The sequence below is a fragment of the Phalangium opilio genome, unplaced genomic scaffold, assembly GCF_054372755.1.
Source record: "Phalangium opilio isolate 3A_F unplaced genomic scaffold, DU_Popi_V2 ptg000217l_1, whole genome shotgun sequence".
In the NCBI taxonomy this organism is placed as follows: Eukaryota; Metazoa; Arthropoda; class Arachnida; order Opiliones; family Phalangiidae; genus Phalangium; species Phalangium opilio.
The window spans coordinates 5,446,319-5,459,653 of NW_028324218.1; the positions used below are offsets into that span (position 1 = coordinate 5,446,319).

General features: G+C 37.6%; 2 protein-coding genes across 2 annotated transcripts in view; both read right to left on the reverse strand.

The window, feature by feature from the left end:
* Positions 1–13,335, reverse strand: part of LOC149615876 (speckle-type POZ protein-like) — a 46,195-nt gene that overhangs the window by 22,311 nt on the left and 10,549 nt on the right. The gene's annotated exons all lie outside the window — the stretch shown is intronic.
* Positions 41–4,644, reverse strand: LOC149615879 (kelch-like protein 24a). The gene is made up of 4 exons (XM_089857291.1): positions 3,978–4,644; positions 2,477–3,660; positions 1,487–2,356; positions 41–737 (listed from the first exon to the last, which is right to left on the reverse strand). Exons 1-2 carry the CDS (start codon positions 4,199–4,201, stop codon positions 2,904–2,906), a joined length of 981 nt encoding a protein of 326 aa, XP_089713417.1. The 5' UTR covers positions 4,202–4,644; the 3' UTR covers positions 41–737; positions 1,487–2,356; positions 2,477–2,903.

Consider the following 13,335-nt stretch of genomic DNA (forward strand, 5'->3'; position numbering starts at 1 on the left):
TTTCAAAAAGCAGTATGAAACGGCGATTTTTTATTTTTTTTTTTTATTTTACAAGTAAATTTTATTATTTTAATTATATTCTTTATTTCTTTTATCATTTTAATTATATTCTTTAATTCTCTTACTTGTTATTTTAAAAAAAAATCATATTTAAAAGAAACGAAATAAAAGTTTAATTTTGGCAATTTGTCCACGATTTATTGACTTATTAAAAAAATAGACCTGTCCATGTCCCCGTCGCCCGAGGATGGACCTGTATATGTCCCCGTATATAAACAGCAATATTTTGGAAAAGGTGTGATATTATTTGGAAAACTAAATAAATGTATACAATAATAACAGACACTAGTTCGCATATATTTCTAATCAATTAAACCATGAACTAAATAGCGCAATCCAGACAAGAGTGCAAAATAGTTCCATTACAACTGAAGTTCCATTTTCTATGAAGCAAGGATGCGTGGATATTATACACGGAATAAATATAAAGGCCTGTTCAGACGACGCTCTTTTTCTCGCTACTCTCGCCGTGCTGAGCTCATCAGATTTTCTGGCTTCACCAGCCTCTGGAAAATGCACTGTTCACACGGCCAAAATTTTCTCATTCTTGATCTCGGCAAAGCGAGAAAAAAAGTTTTTTCTCTTTGCTCGTCACAGCCAATAGAGTGCTTCCGAAAATGTCGTCACTTTTTGTTGCGTAGTCTGCTACTCTGTGGAAATGTGTTTCTTCGGTTTCACTAGTTCGAATCTCTTGAAATTTTAGTGATAAGTATATTGAAGGGTTTTAAATTATCTTGCAAAGTTTTAAAACTAATAGTTCTTTTCTTAAAAATTTCCTAGGTTAGTAAATAGGTTGTGATTGTGCACAAACAAAATTTTAGTGAATTTTTAGGAAAATAACTATTTGTTTTAAAGCTTTGAAACTTTGCACGATCATTGAAAATCCTTCAATATACTTATCACTAAAATTTGAAGAGATTCAAACTAGTGAAACCGAAGAAAACACATTTCCACAGAGTAGCAGACTACGCAATAAAGAGTGACGTCATTTTCAGAAGCACAAATATATTTTTGCACATCTTATTAAAATTTCAACAGATTTGAACCAGTATTTTCAAAAAACTGTGTTCCTCCCATTCCATTGACGGAACTTTTATAAGCTGACTCCTCACTCCTTTGATTTTCGTCTAAAATATGTGATACGAGCTTTGAGGCCAATTGGACGGGCTTCTATAGCCCGTGAAGGCAAAACGTGATCGAGTGGGCTGTGCTACAATTAAATTTGAATATTGTAAAAGGATTTGTAAAAAAAAATTAGGGATAGGGTCCCAAATAATTTATTAACTAAAAGATGTAAAACTCGTAAAATAATCAAGTAGTTTTTTAAAAATAAAAGCTGTGTCCGCTACGAGGCTATTCGCTGTCAGTGTCAGATAGGCGAAGCTCAAAATCGAAATCTTGACTTTTTATTCTTGCAGGTTTGAACCTTTGCACGGTAATTAAAAACCCTTCAATATACTTATCACTAAAATTTCAAGAGATTCAAACTAGTGAAACCGAAGAAAACACATTTCCACACTGTAGCAGACTACGCAACAAAGAGTGACGTCATTTTCGGAAGCACTCTATTGGATGTGCCGAGCCACAGCCCACTCGATCACGCAAGTTGCACACGCTATAGAAGCCCCTTCAAACAGCCAAAAGTCAAGAATATGACCGATTAGTACTCCTTGGTCAAACGAGTCTAAGAATTAGCATTATGTCTATGGGGAAAATGCCGTTTTTTGAAGTAAAATGGGTGTAATTTCGCTTTTTGTGGATCAAATGTCGTGAAATTTTAAGAAGAGGCGCGTAGTAACGTTTTCTAAAGTCCTACAAATTTTCAAGTTTCAAGAGTGAATAGTTTTTCAGTAAAAAAATAAACACTAGGCCCAACCGATAACGTTCGTCAAAGCAGTCTAAGAATTAGCATTATGTCTATGGGAAAATGCCGTTTTTTGGAGTAAAATGAGCGTAATTTCGCTTTTTGTGGATCAAATGTCGTGAAATTTTAAGGAGAGGTGCGTAGTAACGTTTTCTAAAGTCCGACAAATTTTGAAATTTCAAGCGTGAATAGTTTTTCAGTTAAAAAATAAACACTAGGCCCAAACAATCCCGCTGATAATGTTCTTCATCAAAATACTGTATTTAAGGGCTTATTTTATTTATTATTACAATTAACTAGTCGTTAAAGCTAATTGGCAAATATGTGAAAACCAAGTACTACAAGTATTGGGGGAAAAATTATTTATTTGAATAATTTGCCCAGCGCGTTTTAAAATGGCTAGAAGTCATCCAGAGTTGAAAAAACCACAAACTGAAAGTTTGATAATTTTTAGAAAAATAACTATCAGTCCTAAGCCTTTCAAAATATTTTCTAAATTTTTAGTGTACTTTAATTTACAAATAGTAAAAACATCAGGAAGCTAGGGCTTACATTTTTCACTTTCCTATAAAAGTTTGTTCATCAACTCGACAATTCCCCCTAACATTTCAGTGCTTTTTGTCTCAAAAATCGAGACTCGTTCATGTTTTTACCAGCTTTTCCACTACACCCTCTCGATTCTCGAAAATACATGGGTTTTGAATTCTTTGGACGGGCTTCTATAGCGTGTGCAACTTGCGTGATCGAGTGGGCTGTGGCCGAGCAAAGAGAGAACAAAAGTTGTGACTCCTGCGGGTCACGAGACTGCGAGTTACGTCATGAATCACCTGAGTACAGACCCAGGACATAAACACCCGCGAAGAAAATATAAATTCAAATTTATTAATGCAAAAATTGGTTTTTTTATTGAAAATAACGCAAATTACAGTTGAAAATAATGAAAAATGTTTGGAAAGTGTTTAGAAATTTCAAAATATGGTTACAATAAGGCATCTTCCAAAAAGCTTGACAATAATTTCTTAGCCAATTGAGGTTCAATATTTTGCCATTCCGCGGTTTCCTTAACCTTTTCGTATTCAAACTGAACGAAACTCCTCGCCGATATTTTCGCTTCGCCCAAATCATGCTTTTCTGCCAACTGCAAAATTTTCACGACGTTATCAATGTCAATATTCTGAATCATAACAAAAGCGCACATGTCCTTTAACTCCTCCAAGATGCACAAACTAGCAGCTTCTACTAATTTAGCGCAAGTCTTCTCGATCCCATTCGGCATTTTTCCAGTGTAAAGGTACTGCAACAAATCTTGCACCGTCTCGCCGTCAAAAATTTCTACCCAATCAACGACCTTCTCTCGACTCTCTTCCATATCCAATTCAAACATGGCGCGAAAATACTCTGACTTTGAAGAGAGGACAAACGTATGGCAGGGGAAGTTCTTCCACTTGGTTTTGATGGTACAGTCGGTTAGGATACCATTGTTGAGCATACGTTGGCGCGAATCAATCAAGCGGTTGTACAGTTCAGTTACCCTTGGCTTCTTATCGTAACAGGACCCCATATTCAAGACGCACGTCAATATTTTACAGCCTTCGTTGATTAACAAAGATTTGGAGAATTGGAACCAATTGTGAACAGGCAATTCAGTAGTCGTTTCGGTGGACCATATTTCATCGCTTTGTTCATCTAAAACGCTCAATTTGCAATATGCCTCCCCGTACTCCTGATCCGTAGTTCTATCATGGATAAAGAATACGCGTGAGGAAATTTGTTTTCACGCTATAGGATCGGCAACTCCCTATCTCGGACGACAGCTTATTCTGTATATACTCTGTTACAACATCGCGCAAAGCTATGTCTCTATGTAACCTAGCCTTGCGCGTGCTGACAAGAGACAAAAAACTTCAGGATCTTCAGGATTTAAAATATCCTGAAGTTTTTTAGCCTCTTGTCAGCACGCGCAAAGCTAGGTTACATAGAGACCTAGCTATGCGCGTGCTGACAACCGATGTTGTAACAGAGTATACACAGAATAAAAAACAAATTTCCTCACGCGTATTCTTCTTTATCCTTGCTTCTAGCTTTTCCAGTTAATTTGAATTCGTAAAGTCCGTCCGATACTACTTTCGATTCGATAGTGAATGTCCAGCTGTTCAAACCGGCCCCAGCTAGGGGCACCAAAGCATCGCGTACCGTGACACCTTCCGCAACTACATATTCCAATACCAATCGAAGTTTTCGAATCAACAGTGGGCGATCTGAATCATAGACGGACATTTCGACGCTTCTTGAATTCTTTTAGAACAACCGACTCCCGAAATGATCTTAGGCTCTACTAACAACGAACAACTGCACTCTCTGGGGCCGGCTGCGAGCACTTATAACGTCGGTCGCCACCCCTAAATTAAAGCTCGAACCTTCGAGTCCCAGGGCCGGAAATAAGCACAGGACACTGGACATTGTCCAATAAAATTTTAAAATTGCCCATAACTTTTTAAAAAACTAAGGGGGTCACTGGACATTTTGACCAATAAATTTTCCGAAGTTTTGATAGCTTGACTATGAAGATGCGACACTATTTTAGCACACTCCAGTGGACAATGTCCAATAAATTTTCCAGTCAAATGGGGGGTCACTGGACACATGTCCTATAAGATTTTTTTCTTATTTCCGGCCCTGCCTTCGACCCGTCTTCTTGGGAAGTTACGAGCATTTTACTACCCCCCCCCCCCACTGGGAGCCACAGGTGTTTTTTAACGTGAAAATGTAACAGAAGAATATACCATTAATTCCATAAGAAAAAAAAACACGTTTCGAACAAATTTTTTAACCCGATTTGCCCCAAAAAATACAAAGTTTTATTATGTATAAGTTTACGTACAGTTTTTTATGAGGCGAGTTTCTCCCATTTCTAAAAATCCTTGATGTTTCAGAGGTTCGTTGTCTGCGTTAAACACGTGCAATAGGAAGTAGCAATAGACCTTTTCGACGTTAAAAAGGATGTGGGAGACTGGGCAACTCGCACTGCCTCTTGCGGTGCTTCTTGGGGCGAGGGAAATAGCCTACTACGGGTAGCCTAACCAATAGAGTAATTTCGGTTGAGAGGGGGAGTGAACTGTGTATCCCCTACGTTAGGGGCAACTTTGTACTAGAGAATACTATTTGCCCCCGGGAAGGGAAGGTGAGGGGGGGATATCCATAAGGTAAGAGATACAGGGTTATGACGTTGCCGTATATGGGAAAGAAATTACTCTATTTTTCTTTTCTTATGGAATTAATGGTCTATTCTTTTGTTACATTTTCACGTTAAAAAACATCTAAGGGATAATAATACGCGGCTCAAAGTGGGGGGGGGGTAGTAAAATTCTCGTAACTTCCCAAGAGGACGGGTTCAAACTTTAATTTAGGGGTGGCAACCGACATTATAACTGCTCGAAGCCGGCCCCAGAGAGTGCAGTTGATTTAAGATCATTTCGGGAGTCGGTAGTTCTACAAGAATTCTAGAAGCGACGAAATGTCCGCCTATGATTCAGATCGCCCACTGTTCATTCGAAAACTTCGATTGGTATTGGAATATGCAATTGCAGAAGGTGTCATGGTACGCGATGCTTTGGTGCCCCTAGCTGGGGCCGGTTTGAACAGCTGGACAATCACTATCGAATCGAAAGTAGTATCGGACGGACTTTACGAATTCAAATTAACTGGAAAAGCTAGAAGCAAGGATAAAGAAGAATACGCGTGAGGAAATTTGTTTTTTATTCTGTGTATACTCTGTTACAACATCGGTTGTCAGCACGCGCATAGCTAGGTCTCTATGTAACCTAGCTTTGCGCGTGCTGACAAGAGGCTAAAAAACTTCAGGATATTTTAAATCCTGAAGATCCTGAAGCGCAAGGCTAGGTTACATAGAGACATAGCTTTGCGCGATGTTGTAACAGAGTATATACAGAATAAGCTGTCGTTCGAGATAGGGAGTTGCCGATCCTATAGCGTGAAAACAAATTTCCTCACGCTTATTCTTTATCCATGCTAGAACTACGGATCAGGAGTATGGGAAGGCATATTGCAAATTGAGCGTTTTAGATGAACAAAGCGATGAAATATGGTCCAGCGAAACGACTACTGAATTGCCTCTTCACAATTGGTTCCAATTCTCCAAATCTTTATTAATCAACGAAGGCTGTAAAATATTGACGTGCGTCTTGAATATGGGGTCCTGTTACGATAAGAAGCCAAGGGTAACTGAAGTGTACAACCGCTTGATTGATTCGTACCAACGTATGCTCAACAATGGTATCCTAACCGACTGTACCATCAAAACCAAGGAGAAGAACTTCCCCTGCCATACATTTGTCCTCTCTTCAAAGTCAGAGTATTTTCGCACCATGTTTGAATTGGATATGGAAGAAAGTCGAGAGAAGGTCGTTGATTGGGTAGAAATTTTTGACGGCGAGACGGTACAGGATCTGTTGCAGTACCTTTACACTAGAAAAATGCCAAATGGGATCGAGAAGACTTACGCCAAATTGGTAGAAGCCGCTAGTTTGTGCATGTTGGATGAGTTAAAGGATATGTGCGCTTTTGTTTTGACTCAGAATATTGACGTTGATAACGCCGTGAAAATTTTGAAGTTGGCAGAAAAGCATGATTTGTGCGAAGCGAAAATATCGGCGAGGAGTTTCGTTCAGATTGAATACGAAAAGGTTAAGGAAACCGCGGAATGGCAAAATATTGAACCTCAATTGGCTAAGAAATTGTTGTCAAGCTTTTTGGAAAATACCTTATTGTAACCATATTTTGAAATTTCTAAACAATTTCCAAACATTTTTCATTATTTTAGAACTGTAATTTGCGTTATTTTCAATAATAAACCAATTTTTGCATTAATAAATTTGAATTTAAATTTCTTTCGCGGGTGTTTATGTCCTGGTCTGTATCAGATTCAGATAATCAGACTATAGCTTTCTACTCAGGTGATTCATGACGTAACTCGCAGACTCGTGACCCGCAGGAAAGTTTTCGGGGCAATTGCGATCGTCAATTGTGTGCTTTGGCTCGGATTTTTAAACTTCAATTATTTTAATAAGGATTAATTAAATTAAAATAATAAGTAGGAAATTTTAAACTACAAACAACTAACTCTCCAAAAGTACGATTAACACTACATCAAGTAATGTAAGTCGAACTCTTTAAATTACTTTAAACACTAGTTAGGTAAGGGTTACGAAAATTTAAATTGGACATATTTCAGAATAGCGCTACTGGTAGTTGGTCACTTTTGCTTTTATGTTTATTATATTAAGAAACTTCGCCATGATTTTCTTTTTCTTAATATAATCTGAAATATAATCCGTCACGCGTTTCTTGTTGCTACTCAGTAATCTCGAGGCTATGTGGACGAAATTGAGACCCTACGAAGTACTACTAGGCCTACGTCCGTAATTTCCGCAAGAGATTTCAAAACGTCAATATTAGCAAAGTTTGAGAAGATAATAGGTATAACTTTATTTTAAACGATTTAACTATTTTTAAAGTTATTTACTGGCGATTAAAATAATTAAAAATAATTATATTTATTTAAATATTAAAGATAAACCTCTCGTGCAAAGGGAGAGATTAAATCATTGCCTCCTATATCTACCAAGGCCCGTGCATGCGATATATTTCCTTCATTGCCTCCTATATCTATCAAGGGCCGTGCATTGCGATATACTTTTCAAAACAACAACCAAAATGGGAAGCTCCTCTAAGAAACATAATAATTTCTTTTCTCTGTATATGAAATGAAAATATGGATAATATTGCGCTCCTTCTTTAATCCTTTATGCGTTAGTTAACTATATTTCTAGTAGGCTTCTACTATATGATGAAACTAAATAAAACTTTTTTTGTCCTAAATGAGTTTACAGAAAACATGATAGAAATGTTCGAAACTGGTCAGTGGACAACACGACTATGTTTTTAAACAGTGGATTGTTATTTTATTATTTTAATTATATTCTTTAATTTATTTTATTATTTTAATTATATTCTTTAATTCTCTTACTTGTTATTTTATTTTAATTTTATTCTTTAATTCTCTTACTTGAAATCGTATTTCAAAAGTTGTATGAACCCTGTTTTATTTCAAATGAGATTTAGTCAAACGATGCCCACTTGTATATGTATCTGCTGAGTAGTGGTTACCTCATCCCCTTCACACCCGGAAGGCCCCGGGTTCGAGACCACGTGGGCGCGGAGAAATTCTTTTACGGTCGTTAGTTTAAATTCGCAACTAAATTAGCTCAAAGAGAGCTTAACATCGTGTATCATCATCATGGCGCAGTTGGTAGCACCTGTGAATGCCGGTGCATAAAAGTTCAATCTTCGAAGATGGGCAGTATCCCCTGTAGGATCAGTGCCCGATGAAGTTCGTGGCCTCATACCGTTGTTATATTTTTATAGTTAGTTTTTAATTCAAATAAGATTTAGTCTACAAAATTAGAAATTTTATATATGTATGGGGGAAAAAAAAATCTGGAAAACTCGGGGAAAGCGGTTTTCCAAAAGTTGTACGAACACTGATAGTTTAGTGTTATATGTATATGAGAATTATTTTCCTTATATTTTTCTATAAATACAAATTTTTTTCTCCTGTAAAATCCTATTTTTCTTATGAGGAATTTTAATTTTTGGCTGGGCTCCCTGAAGAGTGGAAATTTTCCTTTAACCAATGTACATCAGAGGATAGGGGAGGGCGTAAAAAGGTAGTAAGGTAAAGTTTTAGTACAGAGTTCATTGAAAGAAAGTGCGCGATATAATGTCAAGAATTAATTTGATTGTCTTGTGAATTGCGTAAAGAAGATCCTTTCGTTCGAAGCGAGAATTTCACCTTACTCTAATTTCTTTCCGGTACTCCCCTATACGAATCCTGAGATATGCCTAACTTCCGGCCATATGGAATAAGGCGGAAAAGTAATTGAGGTAGTTCATAGATTCGAGGTAAGAAGGGACGCCTGTTGGTGCGCTGCTGTCAAAGGCTTAGTACAGATGAAATAGGAATCGAGCGGAGGTAGTCAAGTAGTGTCATACTTATGGAACATATATCTTATAAACTTACGTTAATACATATAAAGGCAAACTTCTGGACTGGTAAATAAACGACTCAAATTTTCTTCTTACCCGAATATAAATTTTTATTAAGTTTTATATCGCGTTACGTGAATTACGTGTTATTTGTCACGAAAAACGTGAAACTTTTCAATTACTTTACTTATAATTATACAATGAAAGTTTTAAACTATTTACAATTTTAGAAGAGAACATTGAAATCTATCAAGTATTTATACATAATGCAAAGTATTATAATGCGAAAGTCGAGACTTCCGGCAAGGCAAGGTACATCGGAACTAGATTCTCCGTTTGGCAAACCATTCTTTCTGGAAAAATTAAAAAGGCTTCGGGTTTCCCCAAAGTATTTGGAACCCTTTGAAAGGGAAGAAGTGGGGTTGGATAACCCGGTGATTTAACTGTCAGGCAAAGACAGACAAGTAGCTAGAGGTAGGGTTATGAACAGTTTCCTTAATTACTCGGCTCCTGTTTACTAGATCTCTACGTTTTTTGTATCGTTGGATGGGGAGCAAATAGGACTATAACATACTCAAAGGCCATCCCTGTATCTATAGTAGAACAAGAGTTACGAGCCTTGAAAGTTTAGTGCAAAGTGACATTCTAACTATAAGTGAGACGCTACCCAAAATTGGGCATTTTCCTTAATTACTCGGCCCCTGTTAACTCGATCCCCACGTTTTTATTATCGTTGGATGGGGGGGGGCAAATAGGACTATAACATACTCAAAGGACATCCCCGTATCTCTAGTATAAGTTAAACCATGTTAAAAATCTAAAAATGGATATAACAAATTGGATTTTACTTTGAGAAGAGGAACTTAATTAAACTCGGCAATTCAAACGTGATCTCTATTTTAAAAGAGATAACTAAATTTTAGGATAAATTTGACGCAAAACTTGTATAAAAATCCAAAATATTGGGCATTTCGTGAAATTAAAACTTCTGCGCTGGGCTCAAAATATGGAATCTGGGGATTGCTTCATTTATAGACCATGAAATAAAACCCTTCAAAATTTTCAACGGTCAAAGCAAAGAGAGTATAGGGGAGGAGTGGAAAGAGGGGCAAAACTTGTCTCGCTTTTCTACCGCGCATCTTCAATGCGCAGTACCGAGGCATTTCCGTTTGAGACATTAAATGGTATCGTAGGTGGCGCTATTGAGCCGGAAACTCCCTAGTACCGCTAGCCTTGCCGCTAGTATAATTTAAGCGAGACATAACTATTTACGCTTGTGGAGCGGGGGAGCTTCCACTCCTCCCTTATATTCTCTGTGGTCAAAGCTAGTACTACATTGCATGCTGGGAAATAAGGTTTTTTTTTTCATATGCCCCCTTGCGCATGCGCGAGCGGTATCAGAAAGACCAGGAAGTAAAATGGACGGAGTTGTAAGGTAAGGAAATAGTTTTTATAGTTCCATTTCAAAATAAAAATTCTGGATTTGGTAACGAGTGCGTGGAGGGTAAATTTAAAATTATTTTCAATTGCAAAACTTCAAGCACTATACAGACTAAAGAATCTATTCTATACCATTCTTGGGATTTATATTTTGAATGGGCCAAGGCTTAGTAATGTATATACTAACTAGTGCTATGCTTATATGTTTAGAGCTTGACACAACATCGTGAACCACCTTTCACACTCATTTTGATATTATATTAATTAAATTAGACCGATCACTGATAGTATGAAGTTTAATTTATAATAACTATGAAAAGACGCTAAGCCTAGGTCTGAAAACATTCTAAATTGATGAAACAGACGATTGTTAGCCTATGTTCCCAATAAAAATATATTATTTTACTCTCTAGATAGCACCAGCATCGTAACAAGTTTCACCCCTCTTGCAGCCCCTTTTAGGAAAAAAACCTTTTCGGCCTCGCGCGACGGACCAACTTGTTTAGTTTATTTCATGGTAGCGCCGAGAAAATCGGCGAAGGTTCCTTCGCGAAAGTTTTCAAAATTAAAAGTGGACGAGAGGACGAAGTTTTGAAAATTGTTCCTGTTGATGGGCTGAACCCATCAGGAACGAAGCAACTGGCGCTTGGCCAAATCCTTTCGGAAATAATAATTTCCAAGTAAAATTTACTTAATTAGTTACGCTACTGTTAATTAATTAAGCAACTGTTCGGTTTTTTTAGAGAAATGAATGGTATTATGGAAAACAAATTAAATATGGCTCCGATTTTCTTAAAAGTCAAACAGTAGGTTGTACATTATGTCTTTATTACTGAGGTGTGATTTTTCGCAATTTATTTCATTTAGAATCTCATACGCTGAAGGGAGCTATCCAAATAAACTATTGAAAGAGTGGTCAGCGTATTCCAAAAACAGGGAAGACGCTATAAATGAAGACCCAAGTGAGTGTCGTAAAACTCGTCCTTAATTGAACCTGCCAAAACCACCACCACCACCACTAAGAAGACCACAACTAGACCTGGACAGTCCAAAATGACGGAGAATGAACACTCCGAAGACGTTGGTGCGGTGGACGCACCAGCTGCTAAAAATTTTAAGCCGTTAAAACAACCTGGTAAAACAACGGCTTCAAAGACGGCAACTGAAACTGGAAGGAAAGGCAAAGAAGGACTTGCCACTAAGGCTAGCGCAACGAGGGTAAGTAGTTCTTTTGACATTGTTTGTTAGCGTATACATTCTACAACTTTTGGTTTAATATTATTTTAGGTGGAATCCGAGGGCGTAGGCTCTAACCAAGAAAACGAACCCATTAGACGTAGTGCCAGGATTAAGACTATGTCCAAAGCTAAGGCTTCCTTACAGAAAAAACGCCTCAGCTCTGCAAGGCTCAGCGCACAAGCTTTTCGCTTAAGCAGAACATGGCGTATTGTACAGTAAATATAAAAAAATCCATATTGTAAATACGAATGATAAAAGTACAAGCCAAAAATAAATAATAATTTAAACTATTCGCTATTAATTGGCAAAAGCCATCGATAATGGTATCGGAATACCAACGGTCAGGGTTATCGAGTATTTCCACATCCTCTCGTGACAGAGGACGGGGTTGAGCTGGGGCGCTTTTAACCGCGGCCGGACCTCTAGGACTTCAATTTCGGAAGAATCCGACGGGGACCCTTTAGTACTTAGCAAGTCTCTTAACTTAAGAGTCGAGCCTTGCTTTTTTCGATCAACGAACTTAGAGTCGAGCCTCGAGCCTTGCATTTTTCGTGTGTAGCTTTAGTTAAGCCTTGTCTTTCCTTTATATTTATTTACGGTTCCACCTTCAAGGAAATGACGAGTAACTGTAAGGAAGATTGCCATATTTTGGCCGCCCACGAGATTGTAACGGGTATGAAAAGTGTTGTTAACGTACTGCACAGATTGGACAACAAAATTACCTTGGCGAAAGACAGGTAAATTATACTAAGTTAACCCTATAATTAACTTAAATAATAAACGTATTGTGTCCCAAAGTAAAGAAAACCCACATAAATGCGGTCACTTCTCGCAAACGAGAGAATACTCTCTGTACTCAAAGTTTTTGCCGGGTAAAGAAGGAAGTTGGAAAAACGATTTTGAAATGGACCTGGAGATCTTGGAAAAGAAAATGTTGGAGAATATCGCCAGAAATTCCAATGGATCGAACTCCATTATTTGCTTAAAACGAGAAAATTTTAAGCCGTTAAAACAACCTGGTGAAACAACGGCTTCAAAGACGGCAACTGAAACTGGAAGGAAAGGCAAAGCAGGACTTGCCACTAAGGCTAGCGCAACGAGGGTAAGTAGTTCTTTTGACATTGTTTGTTAGCGTATACATTCTACAACTTTTGGTTTAATATTATTTTAGGTGGAAACTGAGGGCGTAGGCTCTAACCAAGAAAACGAACCCATTAGACGTAGTGCCAGGATTAAGGTTATGTCCGGAGTCCAAAGCTAAGGCTTCCTTACAGAAAAAACGCCTCAGCTCTGCAAGGCTCAGCGCACAAGCTTTCCGCTTAAGCAGAATATGGCGTATTGTACAGTAAATATAAAAAAATCCATATTGTAAATACGAATGATAAAAGTACAAGCCAAAAATAAATAATAATTTAAAGCAATATGTTTTGTTAGGCCGCCGCCTACCTGACCTTTTTCTAATTCAACCAAGGTAATTTCCCATTTGTCATTGTCATTAAGGTCATTTTGAAGACGTCCAACGATATATCGTTTTTCGGTACGCTTATGGTGGCGAGGATTTGGGACATTTCAAAGTACGTGTATACATAGGTTCATGAGATATGTTCTGTAAGTTTGTTACACGGTTGGGCTTAGCTGTTGCCGAAGTAATTTGTAAATTTGAACAT

Excerpts from the sequence above, each read along its gene's own strand:
- LOC149615879 (XM_089857291.1), bottom strand. The coding sequence starts at position 4,201 with ATGTCCGTCTATGATTCAGATCGCCCACTGTTGATTCGAAAACTTCGA. Across the intron at positions 3,661-3,977 it reads AAGGATAAAGAAGAATACGC|AACTACGGATCAGGAGTACG; the intron begins GTGAGGAAATTT and ends TATCCATGATAG.